At 32.6% G+C, this 25273-nt stretch overlaps 3 protein-coding genes across 5 annotated transcripts; 1 reads left to right on the forward strand and 2 right to left on the reverse strand.

The window, feature by feature from the left end:
- Positions 1–1022: 1022 nt before the first annotated feature.
- Positions 1023–4072, reverse strand: LOC130736015 (methyl-CpG-binding domain protein 4-like protein). Its single transcript, XM_057587876.1, has 4 exons — positions 4010–4072; positions 3046–3345; positions 1613–1809; positions 1023–1152 (listed from the first exon to the last, which is right to left on the reverse strand). The coding sequence occupies exons 1-4, from the start codon at positions 4070–4072 to the stop codon at positions 1023–1025; spliced, it is 690 nt and encodes a 229-aa protein (XP_057443859.1).
- Positions 4073–4149: 77 nt separating this feature from the next.
- Positions 4150–6351, forward strand: LOC130737528 (protein FAR-RED IMPAIRED RESPONSE 1-like). Its single transcript, XM_057589321.1, has 4 exons — positions 4150–4415; positions 4679–4821; positions 4938–6121; positions 6225–6351. Exons 2-4 carry the CDS (start codon positions 4681–4683, stop codon positions 6280–6282), a joined length of 1383 nt encoding a protein of 460 aa, XP_057445304.1. The 5' UTR covers positions 4150–4415; positions 4679–4680; the 3' UTR covers positions 6283–6351.
- A 1462-nt stretch (positions 6352–7813) lies between these two features.
- LOC130737529 (uncharacterized) lies at positions 7814–12759 on the reverse strand. 3 transcript variants are annotated; one of them, XM_057589324.1, is made up of 9 exons: positions 12571–12759; positions 12419–12477; positions 11953–12120; positions 11792–11859; positions 11150–11698; positions 10356–10444; positions 10026–10278; positions 9028–9133; positions 7814–8218 (listed from the first exon to the last, which is right to left on the reverse strand). In XM_057589324.1, exons 3-9 carry the CDS (start codon positions 12059–12061, stop codon positions 8211–8213), a joined length of 1182 nt encoding a protein of 393 aa, XP_057445307.1. In that variant the 5' UTR covers positions 12062–12120; positions 12419–12477; positions 12571–12759; the 3' UTR covers positions 7814–8210. The 3 variants fall into 3 exon arrangements, with proteins under 3 accessions (XP_057445307.1, XP_057445305.1, XP_057445306.1); XM_057589322.1 differs by having other exon boundaries at positions 9028–9193; positions 12571–12758; XM_057589323.1 differs by lacking the exon at positions 12571–12759 and having other exon boundaries at positions 9028–9193; positions 12419–12564.
- Between the last annotated feature and the right edge of the window lie 12514 nt (positions 12760–25273).

The following is a 25273-nucleotide window of genomic DNA, read 5'->3' on the forward strand; positions in this document are numbered from 1 at the left end:
GCTTCCCTTTTCTATAGTGAAATCTTAGAATGCAAAAACTAGTCCAAAGGACACTAACAACCTCATCCTATAAAAATGTACCTAACAGAAAAAGAAGTTAAATTCAGAAATTATTAGTCTTCTAAATTTTAAATAACTAGTTAATACATAATAATAATACATCTCATTTTTTTAGAATTTTCTCATCTAATTCCAACATCTCATCTTTAAGCCCATTGAAGACCTAAAGAGTACAACTAATAAATATAAAAAGGGCTTTATTACTGTTTGAAATATTTTTTGGTTACAAGAGGAAGAGATTACTGTTTGAAATATAAATCACAAAACGTGTTTTCATTAAAATAAATAACAAACTAAATACTCCTACCTCGTTGTCGGGGGTTTAGCAGGGCATCACACTTTATTGAGAAATCTTTCAATTCCTTTAACATGTAAGAAATTGTTCGCAGTATGGACCATAGTAACCACTATAATTACGTTCAAAAAAAAAAAAACCACTATAATTAAAAGGTGTGAAACACTATAAGAAAACACTATGGCACCATTAGACCAATTATTTATCGGTAATAAACAAATGTTCAATTTGAAAATTTTCTTGCTCAAAGTTTGATTACATCAATGCTAACCCACAGAACCAAAGCTAAAAACTATAACAGTACATTTTTGTTTTAATGAAATGCACATCAAATATAATATAAATTATAATCCAAGCATACCATCATACCAATCCAAAAAACAAGACATAATAAGGAAACAACAGCAAAGTAGCCATCGCCAAGTATCAGATGATTATAACTACATATATACTACATTACATCCAAAGTTAAGTCTCTTCATCAAAGGTATTTGATATGCAAAGCTTAATGTTCATGAACGCGTAGTCAGTCATTGAAGATAAATTCAGAATCATAGCTTTCAGTAGTTGAATTCCTACTTTAATTGTTTTCAAGTGAACTAAACTAACAAGAGAGATAAACAGAACAGGTTGCAAAGGTGTAGAACTTCCTTTCCTCCCAAATCTTTCACAAAGTATGCTTAATAGTATGAAGGAATTTCCAATAATCTAATAGCTTGTGATCGTTCTGACCTGCTGCAGGTGTCACTCGCTGCCATTTACCCGTACAGAATATAGCATATGCATCAGCTGCATACCTAATTGAAAGAGAATTCGTGGACAAAAAAAAAACAGAATTGCTTAAACAAATAATAAATAAGATTGAGATACCTAATTGAAAGAGAATTCGTGGACAAAAAAAAAACACAATTGCTTAAACAAATAATAAATAAGATTGAGTTCTCCAAAGTGACAAAAAGTTGGAGTTACACAATTGATTGAAATCAATAGTTGAAATTATGGTCATACGCAAGCACATTATGAAATTATTTCATTCTCATATCAAGTTTGGACGAACTTCTCTTTTCTCATAATCAATTTTGAGACTCAGAAGCTACCTAGAAAAGCTTCTTTCCAGACTGAAGAATTTTCAAACATGCACTCAACTGTTAATGCTCTAGTTAATGAATAATGATTATGACTTCTCACTTTTCCAGACTCACTTTGCCATACCCAAATCCAGAAAAAGGTCAAATAAAAGGGTACAAGATAACATACTTGCCAATGCCGTGAAGATATGTCACATGTGTCCAATTCTCATTCAAGTACTCCTCAGAAAACTTCTGTAACCTAGCTGTCTTCTGCTTGTAGTAAAGTATGTCATGTATTGTCTCTTCTATTTTATCTTTTGAAACTTGCGTACAAGTTGTTGCATTGGGGCATAAACTGAATAGGTTTGATATAGCCAATCTTACCTGCATTATCTCAACTGTAAATCAGTCCATGCAATTTAAACTTTTAAACATCTCTTTATGATTCATCTCAAATGAAAACCTCAAGAGCAAAGAAAGATGATTAACAAAAGCAGAAAAACGTTGGGCAATGAACGCTGGTTCTATTGGCACAATCTTCAATATAAGTGTATTAATTCCTATATTAAACATATGCAATAAAAAAATCTATGTTGTCATAATGATTGTAATGCATCAGAATATCAGATAATGTATTCTTGTCCGGAATTATTCTCACCAAGCTATGCCTTGAAATTTTAAAATGCACAGCCAGAAGATTAAGGCAGTCATCACATCCTATAAAATTATTTGCAAATGTTTTCATGTATGATGTCAAACCAAGTATCACAACAATATCAAGGAAATTAAGAGCAAAAACTAAATAGAGTCTTTAAACTCTAAACTCATCATTTACATGAAATGGTCAAGGGAATTTCTTTTTGTAAAAGAACAGAACAAGTAGCAGGTTTATACTAGAAAATCTACAACAAATAAAGACAAAAAGTTTATAGGAGTTCAAGAGAGCAGCATTATTTAAGCATTCATGTGCAGAATATAAGAGAGGAAGTGAAAAACATAGCTCTCACATGTCAAAATTATAGGCAAAGAAACAACACACCATTAAGATTTAAGTATTCCTCTTCAACACACTAGAAGGCTGCATAAACTGTACAATGAATCTTACTCCTTGTTTTTTACCAAAATATTACATCAAAATCAATGAAAAGGTTATTTGCCACTTAGCATAAAGACCCAAAGAAAATAAAATATTAACACTCAGTTCCTTGTTTCTAAGATGACACCAGAACACTACTTTTAACAGAAAAATGAAATGAGTTTCATTGACACTCCCATTTAAGTGGATATAGAGTGAAGAGAAGAGAGAGAAAGTAAGAGATGTGATGAGTGAAATGAATGAATGAAAGAGAAGAGTGAAGTGTGAGTGTGAATGAATCAACGCACACATAATAAACAGTTCAGAGAAAGCCAAAATCAACATCAAAGGCAGCCTTCTAAAGCAGATCAACAGATGAATGACACTGCTCATTAATAACAGCTATGACTATCAAATTGAGAAACATACTCACTCCTCAAAAAAATAATCTGTCAAATGGAAAACATGCAACAAATATGAAGAACAATCCCAACCATAAAACATTAGGTTAGAATAGAGGGAAAAGTATAAATGACGTTACATACCTCATCAGTATCAGTAGTATTGTTCAAAAGTATGCATATAGCCATCACCTTCCAAGGGTCCTGGAAATGTTCCTGTTGAATAAGACATATATCGGATTGTGGAGGCACCCATTTAATGTCAGAGGTTATTCTCTTGTATGCCTCATCCTTCTTCTCAGATACAGAGAGGATTTTGTTAACCTTATTAACCACATCAGGAAGTTTTTCTTCAGACCAAATAGGCTTTTTCCGTTTCAGCCTCTTTTTCTTGTTGTCAACTGCTTTCCTCTTGTATTTTCTGGGTCGAGGCTTGACATTTTTCTTCAGACCAAAATGCAAATTCAATTATTAGTTTCTCTGCTTTATTTTTTCATTTCTTTGCGTGTTACTAATAAAGCATGGGAGAGTATGAGACCAAAACGCAAGAAACTCAATGACCACTATTTGCCGGATAAAATGAATATGGGAATATAACTAAGTATTTGATAATATATATTAGATTAAAATATGATGAAAACAGTTTCCATTTTCTATTTTGAGAATTAAGATGAGAATTTCAAATAAAGTGTAGTTCACTAAATAAGCATGAATGACAATTGCATGATGAAATAACCACCATAGGCAGTTGTTGGAGAGAAAAGGAGAATCGCAGTTTGAGTAACAGGGATCTTGTAGGTCAAAGACATCCCTATTACCCAAAGCAACCCCTATCCCTTAAATGCAGTTATAAGAACCATCCAGACAGAGCAAACAAGAAAGTAACATCAACAGCAAGTAAATCACTCACAATGGATGCTACACTACACTCACCTCGTAATAACAGAAAACCCTAAGCTTGAAGCTTGAAGCTTGAAGCGTATTGCAGTGTTCTGCAAAACCCAAGATTTTCACACAAAAAAAAAAGTGATTAAAACAGGGAATGGAGATTGGGAGGGAAAATGAGGGAGTAAGTGTTATGTTACCTGTGATTGTGATTGTGAGTGACTTGTATTCCAGCAGTGTTGTGAGTGGAGAGTGGAAGAAGGGGAGTTGGGTTTGGGCCCCCCATGGGGCTCCGCGCCCCACCTCTTTTTTTTTAACCCATAAATGCCCTACGGAACTTAAACTTCCGTATTCAATAAAATAGAATACGGAAGTTAAAATTCCGTATTATAACTCTGACAGTCATCACCTTTTCCACCATTACTCCTCCCTCCACCAACCCCTCCACCATTACTCCTCCGTCACCAACCCCTCACCAGCCCCCTTAACCCCCTCAATGCCTCCAGACCACCCTCTCTCTCACCCTCTCCTACCTCACTTTCATCCTCACTTCCATTCTTCCTACCACCACCACCAACTCCTTCATTGGCAAGCTCTCCACCATTGGATGCAAAAAGATAGCATTTGAGGTAAGTGTTGTTAGTTGTTTGTTGTATGTTGTTAGTTTAAGTAGTTGAAGTTGTTAGATTAAGTAGTTAGATTAAGTAGATTAAGTAGTTAGAATGATGATTTTCTGAATTCTGAGATGTGTTAAAATACGGAATATAAAGTTTCGGAGTCTATACGAAAATTAATATACCGTATTCAATACGAATTATAAATTTCCGTATTCAATACGAATTATAAAGTTCCGTATGCAATATGGATAATAAAGTTCCGTATTCTCTTCCAGGGATGACAGAATCATTTTTATTTCATGAATCCCAATTGATTGAAGTTGGATTGAACAATGCTCAACCTGAAGAGGTGCCACCACCAGCATTTGTACCCCCGTGTATAAGTATAGATGTCTCGCATTTATTTACAACTGATCAGGTATTCTTTGAACAGATTTTTGCATTGTTTTGAAAGTGTAATATATCAATTCTTATTATGTCTTGATCACCCTTGTTTATGCCTTGTTTGTGTGTTGGGTATGCATCATTGAACAGATTTTCCCTACCCGTGATGATCTTATCAATTGGGTTCATGGAATTGCGATTGAAAATGGATATGTTGTGTTGATCACAAAGTCAGATAGCGGTGGGAATGGAAGCAGAAAAGCTTATGTCATGTTGGGGTGCGAGAAGCATGGTAAGTATGTTCCCTACAGAGACCCTGACCTTGTTGAAGGAACGAGAACACAAAAGACAGAATGTCCTTTTAGACTAAAAGGACGACCTATGAAAAATGGCATAGATAGAGATTGGCGGCTAAAGGTGATGGAAGGTACACACAACCATGAACCAGCTAGGTCACTACTTGGCCACAATTTTGTTGGTCGTCTAAATTCCGAAGAGAAGGAGCAAGTGGAAAAAATGTCAAAGAGTTGGGTTCCACCGAGAAAGATGCTGTTGACTTTGAAGGAAAACAATCCTTTAAACTTGACTACCATATCTCAGATTTATGGTGCTTGCAAGAGGTTAAGAAAATCCCTCCGCGGGTCATTGACAGAAATGCAACACTTGTTGAAGAAGTTGGACGGTGACAAGTACGTCCACTTTGAAAGACATGAGCCTGGATCGGAAGTCATTAGGGATGTATTTTGGGCTCATCCAAATGCTATCAAACTGTTCAACACATTTCCATATGTAGTGATTATGGATTGCACATACAAGACAAACAAATATAAAATTCCATTGCTTGAGATTGTTGGACTGACTTCCACAGATAAGACATACTCCATAGCCTTTTGCTACATTGTTAATGAGGGTACAGATGACTACGTTTGGGCACTGGAGTGTATGAAGTCTCTATTAGCTGATCAAGCCATGTTGCCTAAGGTGATTGTTACTGACAGGGATCTTGCCTTATTGAGTGCTGCTAAGCAAAGCCTTCCCAACACCAGCCATTTATTATGCTTGTGGCACATCAACAAGTGTGTTTTGGCAAAGTGCAAACTCTATGTTGGTACAGATGATTTTGCTGAATTGGTTATGGGGAAGTGGGGAGAGGTGGTGGATGCTGCAACAGTTGAAGAATTTGAAGTTCAATGGATGCAATTGTTTAATATGTGCAAGGACAAATACAGCAACTTTACCTCCTATTGTTCTACTACATGGTTGGTCCACAAGGAAAAATTTGCCAAGGCATGGACAAATCATGTGATGCACTTTGGAACAACAACAAGTAACAGGTACAAAAATTATATGAGTTTAATTTATGCCTTGTTATATGTTTTTCATTTGATAGATTGTTTACATTGGAGAGTTAATAAGATATCTGTTTGTTGTTTGCAGGGCTGAGGGTGCACATGCCAGTGGAGAGTGGAAGAAGGGATTATGGAGGGAAAAATGACTTCTTTACGCGGGCAACCTTTTATCTCATCTTACCTTCAGCAGAGCAGCAGGTAAAAGTGTTTTTTTATTTTATTATACTATTTCTTCTACTTTACTCCATTGTTAATTATATTAAGACCCGGCATTTTATTACAATATAACTCAAACACAATAACAATCTTTCATATATATATATATATATATATATATATATATATAAATATATAAATGCTTCATTCTAATTTCTAAGTGTTGAGTACTTGAGTACTCTAGAATAGAAGTTACTATGGTTCAATAGTTTCGATTCATAACCGTTCCAACTCGATATAACTTCATCTCTATCTTTCACTTGAAAAATATCATTAGTAAGTTTAGTGTTTTCTAAAATATAAAAATAGTAGTGGTGAAATTTCATTAAAATAATAAGAATAAAAATAATAATAAATTGGGTTAATGGTCAAATTAGTCCAATCATTTTTCAGACTAGGAACTAAAATCAAACTCGTTTTATGGACTAATTTGACCATTAATCCTAATAAATATAGGCTCCGCTTGAAAGAGCTTATTTGAGTTTATCTGATAGCATAAACTCTTATGTCAGTGTTTGGGAGAGCTTATGCAAATAGCTTATGGTCTACATAAGCTGTTTTGAGCTAATTTTCATAAGCTACTCGTGATAGCTAATGAAAAAGAGCTTATGCTTATATATAGTTTATTTTCGATTTATTTCAATAAAAAATTTAAAATAGCTTATGAATAAGCGCTTAAGAATAAGTGCTATGACCATAAGCGTTTAATTAAGTTGTGTTTCCAAACGGGGCTTCAAAACTATATATAATCTATAAGCTATTAGCTACTTTAAATGGCTTGTTAAAAACACCATAAGCGTATATAATCTATAAGCTATAAGCTACTTTAAATGACTACCCGGGAAGGGTAGGAAGAGAGGGGAGCGGCGAAACTCTTGCGAGAGAGGTGGGGGTGGCAAAATGATGATCTCCACGGTGCTGCGTTGCTCATCGTGCCCTAGAGGGGTACCTGCGATGTCACTCTGACGCTCAAGTCAGAATGTGAGTTAAGGGACTGAGAAATTGGATAGATTAATGTGTACCTTAAGTTCTCCATGCCTTGGCTTTTTTAGAGTTTGGGATTGCGTGGTTCGAGACGGTCATGAGTGCCTAGTACATCATCAAGCTCCGTGTTTTTATCTTGGTTCCTAGCCCATAATTACTTGGTTGGCCGATCGAGGTTGTGAAACCCTATATTGGTCGGGTGAGAGAGCGTGATCAACTCAGGGGGGTGATCAGTTGGAGTGTCTCCCATAACAATTTTCATATTACCAAAACTACTAAAAAGGCTTATCACTTCAATTTCTCGTCGGTCACTATATATTTAGTTCAGCAATGCACAACTTTCAATTATAAGTCATTCGTTTTCTTAAATGATTCTCTATTTCGTAAATTCAATAGGATTGATTCATTAAAATGTATGTCTGCTCCAGATTCATTATATACGCCATATGACTAATAGAGAAATAAAACCATACAACATAATCAGCTAAGTAATTGCTCATTAACAAAACACTTCAATCCAAAGTTTGGTACAGTTCATATCCAAGGATGTTTCACAAGTTAGCCTCTACAAGGCTGTTAACCGAGCCAAAGAAATCAAAACAAGTCATAAGCAGTGTCCATAATAAAGTCAATGGGAAACTAATTTAACCAGTCAAAAAAAATAGTTTCCTGCATAGCCATCCCAAGGACACTGCTTCACATATCCATTGTCTTCCAAGATGATAATGTATGTACTAATAGAACACAGGTGACACCAGAACCGCAGCAAAAGAAAGCTGAACATTAAGTATCCATCTAAATTTAATCTGCTGGTTCTCTTAGTTGATTTCAATGATGATGGTGATTGGTTCCACTATGCTCTCTGACTATAGGATTAGATACCTGCAAGGGTGAACATACATGCATGAAAGAAATACACACAAAACTCAGGGCTAAGAACATATACCTTCCTTCAAATAAGGTTTATAGCGAACAAAATTATTCCACACAAATCAGAGAATATCCGTTTACACACAAATCAGAGACCATAATACTATAATATCTAGCTCACTTATTATTTATATTTTTGGGTAAATTTGCTTTTATTTCAAACATGTGGCAGTAGTGCAAATTAATCAAACTGTGAAATATATGAACCGTCCAATTTAAACAAAAGAGCATAAGAGAGTCAGGTTAAATCCCTCTATTCTATGACCGGCTTTGCGTAAGCACAACGGCACACCATTGAAGTTTTTTTATTTTTAGTCTAGTCGTCAGGACTCTGGAGTATAGATATACCAAAGAGGTATGATTGATTCACACTCCCACGTCATTTTCACCTTCATTTTTTACCTATCTCTCTTCTCTTTCAATCATATCAGTATCATCCATCACATTTTTACTTTCTCTCTTTTCTTCCTATCTCTCTCATCTCTCCACTCTATTTCCACTTAAATGGAAGTGTGAATGAAACTTAATTCTATACGAAAATCTAAACCTTACCTGATGTGCCCTGTGCCTATCTCTGCTAATTATTCCTCTTCTCTATATTTTCTTTCCTTTTCTGGCCTCTCTAATAATTTCAAGCAAAATTTAACTCTCAAAGATGTCATGTAGTAAGATTTCATTTTAGTTGAAAATAGAAAGAAACACGACCCTGCATAGCACAAAGACAAACTATATTTAATGGATAAGCTTATAGTAACTAATACCTGGCAACTCTTGATCCATAGGGATCAAAGTACCTGAGGCCAAATTGTCACATGGGATTGTCAGGGAGCATAACTTTTGATCAGTGGTGGCTGCATGCTCAATTTTCTGGATCATCACAAAATTTGTCATGCACAAAGGGTAGGTTAATATTTCTCCCATTGAGGTCTACAAATATTGAAAAGAAATCATGAGAATGAAATAAACATTCAGATTACTTTTAGAGAGAAAAGGTACATGGGGGATAAACAAGATCTACATAATTCATTCAACATTCCACATGAAAACAAAAGCAACTCCATGAGAAAATCAAAACAATGTATTATAATCCATGCGACATTCATTAGTAAGTCATGAGTATTCATGATAGTAACTTCTGCACAAGATCTGATATAATTCAATATGTGAAAAAGTTCATGAGAGATCAATTTTGCAAAGAAAAATTTAAGAAGTAATTTGACTGCTAATGGCACGCCCAAAAGGAGTAAAAAAATCATTATTAAAATTTGAATACTTTATTTTGAAAGCACCTTCAAAGTTGAAGGTGTATTTTAACACCTTTGGCTGGATAACATTTATACCTACATTTGTGTTACAGTTGAATTATGAAAATATTGTGCAACAAGCTCAATTAGGAAGCACTAAATTCCCATTGAGAAGTCAAGAACATAATTAGTCTAGGTTGAACAAAAGCTAAATTACAATTTTAGGGAGAATCTGAAAAACACAAGAACACAAATTTGAAATCTATTCAAAAGAAAATGACAAGCAATAGAGAAGATTACTCTAATCATTAATCAATGAATATGCTTTTATTTATAAGATTGGCACGTAAAAGAAAGGAAAAAGGCACATCCCATATCAACCCAACTCTGGATGCATGGAAAACAAAACGGATATCCACATGGGCACATGGCAAAATCCCCCTTGTTGCACTGAAATATGTGAAACATAATACATGATCCCTCATTTGAATTGGGTAAGCCAGTAAATCACCAACCTGATCACAATCTTTGGACTTTTCAGCACTAGAACTTCTATCTATTGAAGTCTGTGGCACAAGTGGGGTATCTTCAACAAACAAAGTTGTAGATTTGATCAGCTCATTCTCATCTGAACCACCAGTGGTTGATCTTTTTTTATTAAATATGCCAGCATCAGGTCCAGAACTATTATTATCAGGAAGATAGTCAATAGTGACACCACCAGAAAGGCAAGAGAGAGCACCATCTTTGGTGTTCAGGGTATCCGTTCTGCAAAGAAGGATCTGGGCTTTAATCTTAATTTTAAGGATCCAACCACCAATTTATCAACATCATATTTCACAAACCTTCTTTTTTTGCAAGATTTCCCAGCCGCAATAGTAACTCCACTATCATTGCAAATAGTTCTTTTTCCTTTCCCTGGTCTCTCCAGATGCTTGAAAATGAAAAATGGCAGACAAAATAAGACTAACAGGCATTCCAAAAGAACAACTTATATCATTATTCATTTGCCTGGTCTATCACTGTCAAGCATAGTGCATCGAGAAGACTTTAAGTCCCCAATATGGATAGGTTAAAAGAAAATTATCTCTTTGTCTATGTATGGAACCTATATTTAAACATGACACTATTTTTAAAAGCACAGCTTACACAAGTACTTTAAATGGCAGACAAAAGAGCTCTCTCAGATAAACAGCTAGTTTTTATTGTTCAATATGTGGCATTAACTTCTTAAAAGTAATATCTTTGTCCATAATTATGGCATAAATAGGACGCATCCTTTCCTTTAATTGATCACTTGACAGGGACAGACACTAAATTGTGAAGTATTTGTGAGAAAAGCAGTCATGCGGACAGCAAAGTAGACCAACCTACTTTGCAGACAAGTGACTAAAATTGGCAACAAAATTAAAAACAAACCTTTGATGCCAAAACAGCAACAAAAAAAGTCAGTCTATGAAACTATGACAAATTGACAATGAATAAAATGGATAGAAGGGGGGAAATTTCCTCTCCCTCCGCTATTGAACCATTAGAGGTTACTACCGAGACTTACTTTGGTAGAACTGGATCACGGTTACCAAGATAAAAACAAAAACTGATATGAAAATGAAGAATAAAGAAAAAGATAAACTCCCACCCGAGCTTTCAACTCTTTGATTTGTGCCCGTCTTCTTTTCATTTTGCTCCTCCGTTTTCTGTTTGAACTTGGCACAGATATTGGCAGATCATCCTCTCGGACATCGCAAACATCCTTAATGCTTGTAACGGACCCATCGACTTCACATTGAATATGTAAACTTGGGAGAACTTCACGATTTACAAAGTCACGTTCCTCTGCCTCCGGAATGGAACCATGCACTGGAATCCCATCTTCATTATTGCCAACTAATTTAACACTTGCCTTCAAATTTTTAACAGCTCCTCTATCAGTCTGTTCTGAAACACACGGGCTAACATTATGAATTCCTTGACCCTCACCCTGCTTGTTCTCCAACTGAAGCAACTGCAAATTATCAAGGCTAGCCACCTGGTTAGGAGAAGCATGAGGAACCAATTGGTCACTCTTTGCACCCTCCCCCAATGCGGAAGCCTCAACACTAAGGAACCAGCTCTTCTTGGAACCATTAAAGGCAACTCTCACACACATGGAATCAACTAGTTGATAAAAGCACCCCTTGCGCTTAACCTAACAAAACGATTTCAAACAAAACAACACAGTCAACAACAAACATGATGGCTGGCTTCAAAAACAGCAGAGATAGTAGTATATATACGGTACCTTAATCGCATGAATATTTATGGGCCCAAATTTGGGAAACTGTGAAGGGTGTTCTGACTTGATTCTCTCTACATATAAAATGTATGCAAATCATGAATAATGAAAGGAAAAGTATGAACTATAAACCAAATGAAAGGGAAAGGGAGAAGAACAAAGATTACTTTTGAGGTCCCAGACGGTGTCGTGGACAGAAACGTCGGTTGCAAAGTGCGTATCGAGGTTGGTGTCGATGAAGACGCCTTTGGTGTTATCAGAACTCAGCGACGCCATTTCACTGACGGGCTCCAAGTTCAGACTAGAGTTTTGAAGATGTGTGTGTTGAATAGGAACTAGCCGGGAATGCAGCAAAAAAAAGTTATTAAAATGGGGGAGTAAGTGTAAAGTGTAGTTCATTAAATAAGCATGAATGACAATTGCATGATGAAATAACCACCATAGGCAGTTGTTGGAGAGAAAAGGAGAATCGCAGTTTGAGTAACAGGGATCTTGTAGGTCAAAGACATCCCTATTACCCAAAGCAACCCCTATCCCTTAAATGCAGTTATAAGAACCATCCAGACAGAGCAAACAAGAAAGTAACATCAACAGCAAGTAAATCACTCACAATGGATGCTACACTACACTCACCTCGTAATAACAGAAAACCCTAAGCTTGAAGCTTGAAGCTTGAAGCGTATTGCAGTGTTCTGCAAAACCCAAGATTTTCACACAAAAAAAAAAGTGATTAAAACAGGGAATGGAGATTGGGAGGGAAAATGAGGGAGTAAGTGTTATGTTACCTGTGATTGTGATTGTGAGTGACTTGTATTCCAGCAGTGTTGTGAGTGGAGAGTGGAAGAAGGGATTATGGAGGGAAAAATGACTTCTTTACGCGGGCAACCTTTTATCTCATCTTACCTTCAGCAGAGCAGCAGGTAAAAGTGTTTTTTTATTTTATTATACTATTTCTTCTACTTTACTCCATTGTTAATTATATTAAGACCCGGCATTTTATTACAATATAACTCAAACACAATAACAATCTTTCATATATATATATATATAAATATATAAATGCTTCATTCTAATTTCTAAGTGTTGAGTACTTGAGTACTCTAGAATAGAAGTTACTATGGTTCAATAGTTTCGATTCATAACCGTTCCAACTCGATATAACTTCATCTCTATCTTTCACTTGAAAAATATCATTAGTAAGTTTAGTGTTTTCTAAAGTATAAAAATAGTAGTGGTGAAATTTCATTAAAATAATAAGAATAAAAATAATAATAAATTGGGTTAATGGTCAAATTAGTCCAATCATTTTTCAGACTAGGAACTAAAATCAAACTCGTTTTATGGACTAATTTGACCATTAATCCTAATAAATATAGGCTCCGCTTAAAAGAGCTTATTTGAGTTTATCTGATAGCATAAACTCTTATGTTAGTGTTTGGGAGAGCTTATGCAAATAGCTTATGGTCTACATAAGCTGTTTTGAGCTAATTTTCGCAAGCTACTCGTGATAGCTAATGAAAAAGAGCTTATGCTTATATATAGCTTATTTTCGATTTATTTCAATAAAAAATTAGAGTTTTATTTTTTAGGATTAGAGTTTATTTTTTGGGTTTTGTTGAAGGTGATGGGTGAAGATGGTGAAGGTGATTTTTTTATGAGAGCGGTGATGGTGTTAAATCTGAGTTGGGTTTGTGTTAAATCTGGGAGAGAAGGTTTGGGCATGGTTGGTTGAAGAAGGAGAAGAAGAGTGTTGATGATGATGATATGAAAAAAAAAAGAAAAAAAAAAGGAATGGGTTGATGAAGAAGGAGAGGAGTTTTTGGTGAAGATGATGGAAGAAGGGGATGAAGATGAATAAAGTGAAGATGAACAAGATGAAGATGAAGGAGGTGAAGATTGTGGGTTTCTGAAGCATGATGGGGGGTGGGTTTTGGTGAAAATGATGGAAGGAGGGGGTGAAGAGGGTGGAAGAAAGAAGAAAGGGACCAAAGTGAAAGAAAATTAGAAAGATAATGTTGACTTTTATTAATTGGGTTAACGGACGTTAGGGGATTTTAACGTCAGGGACTAATATGACTATTTTTTGCCACATCTTTGGACCGCGAGCCTAATAAAATTCATCCAGGGACGATTCTGAAGTCGGTGCGAACATTCAGGGATCAATGTGACTATTTACCCGTTTCGATTCATAATCGTTCCAACTCGATATAACTTCATCTCTATCTTTCACTTGAAAAATATCATTAGTAAGTTTAGTGTTTTCTAAAATATAAAAATAGTAGTGGTGAAATTTCATTAAAATAATAAGAATAAAAATAATAATAAATTGGGTTAATGGTGAAAATAGTCCAATCATTTTTCAAACTCGGAACTAAAATCAAACTCGTTATATGGACTAATTTGACCATTAATAAGCTTCAAAACTATTTGAGTTTGGAAGAGCTTATTTGAGCTTATGTGATAGCATAAGCATCGCATAAGCTCTTATGCCAGTATTTGGGAGAGCTTACGCAAACAGCTTATGGCCTACCATAAGCTGTTTTTAGCTTATTTTCTTAACAATATAAAAAAAATCAATGAGCTTCAAAACTATATAATTTACTAGTATTTTTTACCCGTGCGTTGCACGAGGGCATACTTTTAAATTTTTTATTGTGTTTTCTTATGTTTTTTTTTAATTATTTATTCGTATGAAAATGAGAAAAAATAATATTTTTTTATAATTAGGTGTATTTTGTCGAAGTGTTAATTTATGTTTTTAGTTGTGTTTTTTTTTTGTCGTAGGTTTTCTTATGAGTGCATTTGTTTTTTTTTATTTGTGTCGTTTGTCCTTGTTTATCTAGTTGATGCTTTAAATTTATTCTTTTGATATAACAATTTTATTGTACTTTACAAATAAAAGTAGTATTTTTGTAAGATTTTATTTAATATTAAGTTTTTCTTTTTTAGGCTCATAACTAATTAATATGAAATAAATAAAATAATTTTTTAAAAATAATTTGAAGTTAATAGTATAAGTCCATAGAATGACATTGACGAAGAAATATCAAGAGGAAGAATTATGAGTTTTTTTATTGAATGACATTTATTTTAACAGTTATACACTATATGTTTTTTTTAGTGACATCGTATTTAAAATTAATTTTATCCTATAACATTCCATAATTTATAATCAGGAGTTACAAAAGCAACAAATAAAACAGTCAGGAATATAAAAGTTTGTACAAAAGGTTTCATAATAAAAAGATCAATGATTAGGATTAGAAGTAATGAATGACCAAGATTGATTTCATATTAATTTACTCATAAATTTACGTATATGACCCTGGAAAAAATTTCACCCGTGTGTATTAAAGTATTAAATTACATTTTTACCCTCATTGTTGCAAAAACTTCTCCTTTTAGAGAAAGCCGGAAGTCTAGCCCCATAAATTTTTTTAAGTAATTTTCAATTAATAGTAGAAGTCTATAGAATTACACTGACGAAGGAAGTTCAAGAGGAAGGGATAGGGAAGTTTTTTTTATTGGGTGACCTTTAACTTTTAAGGTTATTATTAATATTAATTATTAGTTGATTAATACTTCAACAAATCTAAAATAATAATATGTGTCTTATGGAATTCATAACTAATATTTAATATTAATTTTGACCTATGACGTTCCATAACTCGTATAAATTAAATAAATAAAAACTAGTGTTTTTTACCCGCGCGTTGCACGGGGAATACATCTATTATATTTGATAGGTCAATTAATATCTTGATCATTAAAAATATAATAAACAACTGATGAAATAGAAGAGTATGAAATGATGAGCAAAGTGGACAAAAAGTCTTAAATTAAAACCCTTGTTGCATAGATTGAACTTCGTACAATTGAATAACTAATAAAAAAATTGGTTAACCAAATCTCAAATTATGCAAAACATATTAGGGGATGTGGTTTAATGATGGCTAATAAACAATAGCTGATTTAATCTACAATGAAAAAAAGAGAAAATATTATTTATGTACGTGATTATGCGAGTTCATTTTTTACACAATAAAATAAACTAAGTTTGACCCATATCAACATGAAGTCGTTTCACATTCTTCATGAGCCTAAAGACAATAACACAAATTATAGATATGAAGAATCACCAATAAAACATTCAGAACACATTTTAATCTTAGAAAAAAAAGAATGTACCACGAAATTTGTTATTGTATTTGATACATTAATTAATACTTAATGAAGGTACTTTCTTGTTAAAATATATTTCTTCCCATAGGAGAATTTAACTCCTATAATAATTTACAAAAAAATTAAAGTGGACTATATTATTATGTAGTAAAAAATTAACATCAAACTATATTATATTATGTTTTTCTTGTAACAAAAAAAAATTCCGATGAAATCTTATTAACATTTATTTTTATGTAGAAGTATTTTCATGTAAAATATTCTTCCTATATATAAAAGCTTTTAGGCTCTTTCTAGTACATTTAGATCCAGCTTCTCCTTACTCTCAGGATGCCTGAAAGTCTTTTCTCAAGTCTATCTGGTGGGTAATATCGATGAAGATGATGACACCCACCATACCTTACTTGCTTCAAGGTCGATCTCTTGTATCTTCCTCCTGCCGAAGACTTTAAGAGTAAACCTTGACATTCCAACTTTCATCGATCGAGTTTCAGTTGCTTTTTCTGTTGATCCAGGTGAGAAAGCCTACTAAGGCAACCTCTGCTTTTGTCTATCTCCCAATATAAGAAGCATGTTGCTTTGCTCTTATAGTAGTACTAATGGGCGTACTTTAGAACAAATTTCTAGCGAAGGTCTTGACAGTTTGGAACTGAAAGGTTTCATTAATAATATCTAGTAGTTTCATCATGCTATTCTGCTTTTGAGCTTGTTGTACTTACCAGAGCATTTCTGCGATAAAAAAATTCAGAATAGTAAAGCAGTCGTAGTATGCTCCCTTTACTTGCTCTAGTGCTCAAGTGATAGCTGAGTGCATACTATTTGCATCTGAATTATATATAAAAGACTCTTAAAAACAACTACTTAATTCTCCATTACAAAGAATATACATTACATAAGAACCTAATTATTATTTGTAAAGTTGCAAGGAAAAAAATTTACAACTTCTCCTTTCTCTCCCCTCAATTCTTTCACTCCCCCAATCCACTTCACTGACAATGATTAGGTTAATCAAAACATACACAGATCAATGTTTCACCTCCTATAACATAGGACACAAATTTTAGATGCAAATTAAGAAAAACGAATAAAATAGAATCACATACAAAGGAGAATCAGAAAACATAAAAAACAAATCAAAATATTGCAAAATTCCATATAGAATATAAAATGGACTCACCATCCATGGCTTCCAAAGAATCTCTTTTGGTGGAATATCTATAAAAAAAAAAACCTGAAGAAAAGAATTTGAATTTAGCATGACAAGTGATGAACGAAATTGACCTTGAAGTCAAACATGAGTGAATGAAAGTTAAAGGTAAAGTAAAATAAAATTGAAAAAAACCATAACATATTATGCAAGCAAAGGAAGAAAATAATTTGAAACCTCCATCTGCAACCTTCCCAATCAGTCCAAGGCAGCAAATCGGAGGGATGCGATTGCAAGTCGATGGCAAAGTGGTTCCGTTGAGAGATGAGAGGATTTTGTGGGGGTGGTTCCGTTCAGTGGAGAGATGAGATGAAAATTGCATGGAGGAGATGAATTCCATGGAGGAGATAGTGGAGGTAGGCAGGGTTTTAAGAGCGTTTTTGCTGATGAGATGTATTATTGATTTAAATCACTTATCACAGATTTTATATTAAGATAAAATCATGAAATAAACAACATAAATCCTAATCAAATCTAAAATTTAAAAATGTACTAAATAAATATAGATAAAAACTATCAAAATCTAGCAAATCACAATAAAAACTCATAAAATCCGGAATTAATTAAAAATTCGAAAATTCAATAAAAATACCATAACAAATAATTAACACTCTAAAAATAAATAATAATATAAATTAAGATAAAATACAGAAATAAACAACATAAATCATAATCAAATCTAAAATTTAAAAATGTACTAAATAAAAATAGATAAAAACTATCAAAATCTAGAAAATCACAATAAAAACTCATAAAATCCGAAATTAATTAAAAATCCGAAAATTCAATAAAAATACCATAAAAATTAATTAATACTCTAAAAATAAATCAAAAATAAATTCAGATAAAATCAAGAAATAAAAAACCTAAATCCTAATCAAATCTAAAATTTAAAAATGTATTTTTTTATTAAGGAGAAATAAGGTAAGGAAAAATCAGGGCACATGTGGCAAGTGGGGCCAAGGAGAAAGAGCTTACATGTAAAATATTAGGTGAGAATTAATCTGGGAGCGACACGTCACTAACTTGGCCTGTGAGAGCGACACGTCATGCTAGAAGTTGTTCTTTTCTAATATATATATAAAATTTAAAAATGTACTAAATAAATATAGATAAAAACTATCAAAATCTAGCAAATCACAATAAAAACTCATAAAATCCGGAATTAATTAAAAATCCGAAATTTCAATAAAAATACCATAAAAAATAATTAACACTCTAAAAATAAATAATAATATAAATTAAGATAAAATACAGAAATAAACAACATAAATCATAATCAAATCTAAAATTTAAAAATGTACTAAATAAAAATAGATAAAAACTATCAAAATCTAGAAAATCACAATAAAAACTCATAAAATCCGGAATTAATAAAAATCCGAAAATTCAATAAAAATACCATGAAAATTAATTAATAGTCTAAAAATAAATCAAAAATAAATTAAGATAAAATCAAGAAATAAACAACATAAATCCTAATCAAATCTAAAATTTAAAAATGTACTAAATAAAAATAGATAAAAACTATCAAAATCTAGCAAATCACAATAAAAATTCATAAAATCCGGAATTAATTAAAAATCCGAAAATTCATAAAAATACCATGAAAATTAATTAATACTCTAAAAATAAATCAAGATAAAATCAAGAAATAAAAAACCTAAATCATAATCAAATCTAAAATTTAAAAATGTATTTTTTTACTAAGGAGAAATAAGGTAAGGAAAAATTAGGGCACATGTGGCATGTGGGGCCAAGGAGAAAGAGCTTACATGTAAAATATTATGTGAGAATTAATCTGGGAGCGACACGTCACTAACTTGACATGTGAGAGCGACACGTCATGCTAGAAGTTCTTCTTTTCTAATATATATTGATATTGATTCATTTAAAATAGTTTTGAGTTTAATAGTAGAAAGTTATATACTAACATGATGGAGGAAGTTCAAGGGGAATATTAAACGGTGAAGATTAAAAGTCTGTTGAATATCGAATGGGTTCTGAAAAATCACATATGAAATCATGCATATGTATAATTACTTAAAGCCTATAGGTAAAAAAATACATGAAACATTTTTTATTGATAGACTATTATACCCTCGAGGTTGCTAACCTTCTCCTTTATATTATATATATAAATAATATATAATATAATATATAATGAATAACGAATTAAATTAAATAAAAAATTAAGTTTAAAATAATTACACTCAAATGTCATCAATCCTCTAATATTGTTTAAATAAAATAATTTATAATTTAATTATTTCAATAATTTTAAATAATTAAATCAAATGGAAACTTGCATACAAATAGTTCAAATATTAATGTGCTGAAATATATCTTACATTTATCTTTCTCTTATAAAAAAGTCATCAATACTTATAACAACTACATAGTCATGCAAAGAATAAAGAATAATAAAACCCCTGTTTAAATTTATTAAAAATAAAACGGTAGAAGAAACATTTAAATATAAAATGAAACTTCAAACAACGATAATTACCATAAAAAATATGAATTTAATTTTTAAAACTATTACGGTGGGGAAATGAATTTTAATTGAAACTAAAAGTAAGTATTTAAATAAAATTTAATTTATTTATCTTATGATTGAGTTTTTTAATAAAAAAGTAAGATAGAAATAATTTAACTTGAATGATATTCATTCTTCATTTTTTTTTTAAATTTAAATAAACAAAAATGAAACAAAACTCAACAAATAGAGTTGATAGATAAAAGAAATAGGAATGTAGAATTAAATCGAAAATGGAAAAAAATAATATAAAATTCGTGACCACATTCATAATGTAAATGACATAAATTGAATTAAACTTAATGTGGATGATGAAGATGACAACATCACACCTAGTTGTTAAATAAAATAAAGGCGACTCTCATTTAGTCGACTAAGTTCATAATGAAACAATAAAAATTATGAAAAATGCAAGAAACTCACATGTTTTCAAGATGTGACATTGAAAGAATTGAAAACAACAATGAAAAAAATCTGAAAGAAGAAAAAAATTGAAACTAAATCAATGAAATGTAAAAGGAGAAAAAAGACTTCATTATACCGGATTAGAAGAAAAAAATTATCATTTGATCAACTAAGTTCATAATAAATTAATCAAAATAAAAAAAGCAAGAAACTTACATTGGTTGAAGACATTTGTACTTAAATATATGAAATGAACAAAGAAAATTATCAAACGTTAAGGTGATACCTAAAGTTGAACATCATCAAGTAAACCACAACTTCCTTCGTTGAGAGTAGGACTTGCAAGCATGATTAAATGCCAAGGGAAAAAAGAGTAATTCATCAAGCAAGAAGTTAAAAAAGGAAATACATAAACCAAGAACAAAAGAATGCAATTGATGGCAAAGATGGTTTTGAAGTGAGAAAGGTTATTGAGATATGAAACTGAAAATAATCAAATGACTAAAGCATAGGAGACTGAGTCATACCTTGATGTCAAAATCGGCGCATGTGGTGCAAAGGGCTGGTACAATGGTGTTTCTCTATTGTGTGTGTGCTTTGATGTGAGGAAAACTTGTTTAAGAGATTTTATAGGGAGATGGTTGAAGCTGAAGAGGTGGGTGATGAGGTGGAACTTGAGAAGGTGGAAGAATAAGAAACTACGCGAATTAAATTTTTTTGAAGGTGGAAGATTTTTGAAGCTCAAAAGGTTGATGAGAAGTTGTAACTGCTGAATGTGGAAGATGAAGAGAAATTAACGTTTGAAAGAAGGGAAAAAACCAATAATATTGGAGATGCAATCAACGGCCCTGATCCAATCTAACGAAAATAAGTAGTATTTTTACACAAATGTCCATGCTTAATTTGAGAGTTATGTACAATGAATTGTTCAATGACAAAATTACCCTCAAGGTAGCAAAAACTCTTCCTTTATATATAGTATAGATAGATAGATAGATAGATAGATAGATAGATAGATAGATAGATAGATAGATAGATAGATAGATAAGTTATAAGCTACCTCAAATGTGCTTGTAAAAAAATTATAAACTACTGATATAATCTCATTTATCAAACACTTAAATGGACTTTTAAAACTAGTCAAAACAAGACTTGCAGTCATCCTGACCATATAGACAGGGACGGACGTACGTCTAACACAAATGGGGCGATTCCCCCCTAGAATATAAAAATTTCGTTCATTGAGACTCGATCAACAGACTGGTATAAGTCTCTCATAGGATTCATTATACAATGTTAACTTGAACTATAATAGTGATGATAATAGTTTTAAATTTATGTATATGCTTGTTGATAATGTTAACTTGAACTATAAAATATTGAAATTTTAAATATACACGGAGTCAATCAATCTAACCAACGATCCACTGATTTGATAGGTGACTCATTAACTCTATACCTCGACCGAGTTAATCACTAAGCCGAATTTTAAAACACTCTATAGGAAAATATTGACCTTCAATTGATTAATTAGGACTTGTGATCAATGAATTAGTTTAAGATAAAATTAAGAGAACTCGAAATTCCAACTTAGTAATTAAACAATCTACACAACTATAATTCATTCACAACACATTTTGCTCCATCCTTTTCCACCCCGGGTTTCTTTCTATTTTTCTTTGACATATATTACTTGTCAAGTTCCTCACTCTCTTTTCTTTTCCCTTCATTCTATTTCTATCTCTCACCCACTTTCACCTCTTTTACACCAAATATTGGGATTTTTCCATATCTACATAACTACATTTCATTTTATAATTTTACATCAAATCAATAATTTTAATTTTAAGGATTACAGTGTTGCCTATCCGGAGTTATCAATACACAAATCCAAAACAAGTACCTTTTCACTGTAATAAAAAAAAAATCCAAATAAAAGTATTGCAGCTGGTTTTATACATTGACATTCATGTTAAGGTGCCTCAGGTCATGTTCGGATGAAAAAACTAAATATCATAAATTTAAAATTCATTTATTTAGATCCGCCATTTACAAAAAATAAATTGATTAGAAAATCATTTGTAAACTAGACTTAGAATCGCGCAATGTGTGAATGGTTTTTTTTAGAAAATATAAAGATATATTAAGCAAATGTTTTGGGAACAAAGCTCAAACGAGTACAAGGTAACAAAGTGATTAGTATAACAAAAAAGTTAATCACCTTATATAGAAACATCAACCCCAAAAGACCTCAGATAGAATGCCCCACAAAAAAGAAACCCGATCAAGAATATACAAAGGAGATTCTCAAATAATAAACACCAACCTAATAGGCTCCAAAGGCCCCTATCCCAATCTGCGCGAGCTAATTTGAGCGCCTCAGCTATTTAGATCTGCCATTTACAAAAAATAAATTGATTAGAAAATCATTTGTAAACTAAACTTAGACCCACGCGATGCGTGAATGATATGTCCACTTTTTTAAGCAATTATTAATGGATATATTTTTACTATTTATTCACCCTAATATTATCGTTATTTGTTTAAATGAGATTGGGTTGTATAAACATAAAACCACAGAATGATGAAGTATAAATTGATGAACAAAATTATACAAACGAAGAAATAGAGTGGTCCAAGTAATGTGCAGCTTGTAGCAAATCTAAGAATGAAAAAACGGACTAATTTGGATAACAGTCTTATTAGAAAAGTGTGACACTCGGGGCTGACGAGGGCGGGGAGTGATCGCCGGTGCAGTGAGGCACGAACAAGGAGCGGCTTCTAGAAGACTTCTAGGCGGAGGGACACAGGAATGAGAAGATCTCGCACCCTAACAGGAGATATTCCGAGACTGTATAGGTATGAGACTATACAGTTGAGGAGGGCATAAAAGATTTGATTGGTACTACTCATAACAACAATATGCATATTCTTTTCGGGAGCCCAACTCATAAAAACTTCAAGATTAAGTGTGCTTGCCTTGGAGCAATATTATGATGGGTGACCTCCTGGGAAGTTTCATTAGGAAGTGCGTGAGTGAGAACAAAGCACACGAAAAGACTCATGTTGTTACCGTGAGGTCAGTCGTCAGATCGGGATGTTACAGAAAGAATGTGGCTTAATTTGATATAGCAAGCTATTCACTTTTTCATCCACATCAAGCATGGAACTAAAAAATATGAACCTTTGTTTAATAAAAATTACCATGCAGTTTTTCCATTGATACTCAACATGAAGGGACGAAATAAGAAAGAATCAAAAGGGCTCTCAAGATTAGAATAAAGTTTGGGCATAACAGTATCCGAAAATTCAAGTAATTCAGCCTTCTCAAGTGTGATGGAGGAAGTAGAATTTATAGATAAGGTTATGGAAAGGCATATGTTGGTGATGGGGGAATCAAAGATTGCAAGTTCTGTTGCATCATCTCCTTGTCATAACTCTTTGTAACAAAAGTTAACACGTTTATATATATCCATCGAAGACAAATCTGGGAAATGATTGGAGATTAACTTTCTGAACAATAGTTAAATTAAAAGAAAGAAAAAAAGATGTCAGAGCTAAATCACTATTCACTAATGCTGCTACTTAGAAAATAATATATAGTAGATAGATACATGAGTTTTAGTCTTGCCATGAGTATGCGATTCTTTCTGGATGTCCTTGTCCACTACTAAATTAGCTCCCCTGATGGCACCCATCCTCAGGGGTGAGAAAACAGTTATGCCAAATTGCCAATACAAGGCCATTTTCATTGCAAAAATCTCCAAGTTTCACTTATTTCAAATTAGGGGACTACCCACTACAACAAAAATATTATGTAAAGTGTTAAACTAATTTATGAGCGCATCGTTAATTACTTAATCGATCGACTGCAGGTCGGATGGTAGCAAAGCAGAGTAGTCTCTCAAGCTTCTTGATAGAGAAGTTGTTGACTCCAATGGCCTTGGTGAGGCCAAGTCTCTGGCTTTCCTCCATTAAAGATCACACACCCTGCATGTCAAATTCCACGATTTCTAATACTTCAATAGGTTATTTGATTGCTCATTGTTTATTAGCAATGGCCCAGTGATAGATCAATCCAATTAATAAATTAAAATTAAAGCACTTGTAATCATAACCTTAGATTTCTGCATAGCATGAATAATGAGTTCAAGATGGTTGTCAATAATCCACACTTTAGAAGTAACAAAGAGGTCATCTATGGATGTAATTAATCAAAGTTGAAGTTCTTCTGCTATGGCGGCTCCTACATACTGCTCCACTTCTACAACACTTTAAATGTGTAAATTATTTATTTCGTACAAACTAATACTTGTAAATAATTTTATTTAGAAATTTCCAATATCTTCTTGTTTGATCATTTTTATCGGTTGTTTAATTATAAATTATGTTATGGTAATAGTTTTAAATTTACATATGCTTGTTGATAATGTTAACTTGTACTATAAAATATTAAAAAATTTAATATACACACAATCAACCAATTCGACCAATGATTCATTGATCTGACCGGTGACTCATTAACTCAGTACCTCGACTGAGTTAATTACTGAGCTGAATTTCAAAACAAGAAAACATTAAACTTCAATTGGTTAATTAGGCCTTGTGATCAATGGATTAGTTTAGATAGAATTAAGAGAATTCGACATTCCAACTTAGTATCTAAACAATCTACACAACTATAATTCATTCACAACCACATTTTTCTCCATCCTTTTCTACCTCCCGGTTTCTTTCTATTTTTCTATTTTTTTTTCTTTTCCAAATATATTACTTGAAAAGTTTAACACTCTTTTCTCTTCCCTTCATTCCATTTCTATCACTCAACCCCCCCCCCCCCCCCCCCCACCTCTTTTTCACCCAGTGTTGGGATTTTTTCCATATCTCCATAACTACATATCATTTTAAAAATTTTCTTCAAATCAATAATTTTAAGGATTACATTGCTCCCTATCAGAAGTTATCAATACACAAATCCAAAACAAGAACATTGATGTTAAGGCCTCGCCTCATGTCATGTTCGGATAATCGGATGAAAATCTAAATATTATAAATTTAAAATTAAAATAAATTAAAAATTCAACTATTTAGATCTGCCATTTTCAAAAAATAAATTGTTTAGAAAATCATTTGTAAATTCCTCAGCTAACGTTGC

The sequence above is a fragment of the Lotus japonicus genome, chromosome 2 (genome assembly GCF_012489685.1).
Source record: "Lotus japonicus ecotype B-129 chromosome 2, LjGifu_v1.2".
Taxonomy (NCBI): domain Eukaryota; kingdom Viridiplantae; phylum Streptophyta; class Magnoliopsida; order Fabales; family Fabaceae; genus Lotus; species Lotus japonicus.

What these genes read in the sequence shown, in the direction of transcription:
- LOC130736015 (XM_057587876.1), bottom strand. Translation starts at nt 4,072, where the DNA reads ATGGGGGGCCCAAACCCAACTCCCCTTCTTCCACTCTCCACTCACAAC. An exon ending in ACAACACTGCTGGAATACAA is followed by an intron (nt 3,346 to 4,009) that starts GTCACTCACAAT and finishes TTTGGTCTGAAG; the next exon opens with AAAAATGTCAAGCCTCGACC. An exon ending in ATACTACTGATACTGATGAG is followed by an intron (nt 1,810 to 3,045) that starts GTATGTAACGTC and finishes GAGATAATGCAG; the next exon opens with GTAAGATTGGCTATATCAAA.
- LOC130737529 (XM_057589322.1), bottom strand. Translation starts at nt 12,061, where the DNA reads ATGGCGTCGCTGAGTTCTGATAACACCAAAGGCGTCTTCATCGACACC. An exon ending in TAAATATTCATGCGATTAAG is followed by an intron (nt 11,699 to 11,791) that starts GTACCGTATATA and finishes TCGTTTTGTTAG; the next exon opens with GTTAAGCGCAAGGGGTGCTT. An exon ending in AAATCTTGCAAAAAAAGAAG is followed by an intron (nt 10,279 to 10,355) that starts GTTTGTGAAATA and finishes CCTTCTTTGCAG; the next exon opens with AACGGATACCCTGAACACCA.
- LOC130737528 (XM_057589321.1), top strand. Translation starts at nt 4,681, where the DNA reads ATGACAGAATCATTTTTATTTCATGAATCCCAATTGATTGAAGTTGGA. An exon ending in ATTTATTTACAACTGATCAG is followed by an intron (nt 4,822 to 4,937) that starts GTATTCTTTGAA and finishes ATCATTGAACAG; the next exon opens with ATTTTCCCTACCCGTGATGA. An exon ending in GGAACAACAACAAGTAACAG is followed by an intron (nt 6,122 to 6,224) that starts GTACAAAAATTA and finishes TGTTGTTTGCAG; the next exon opens with GGCTGAGGGTGCACATGCCA.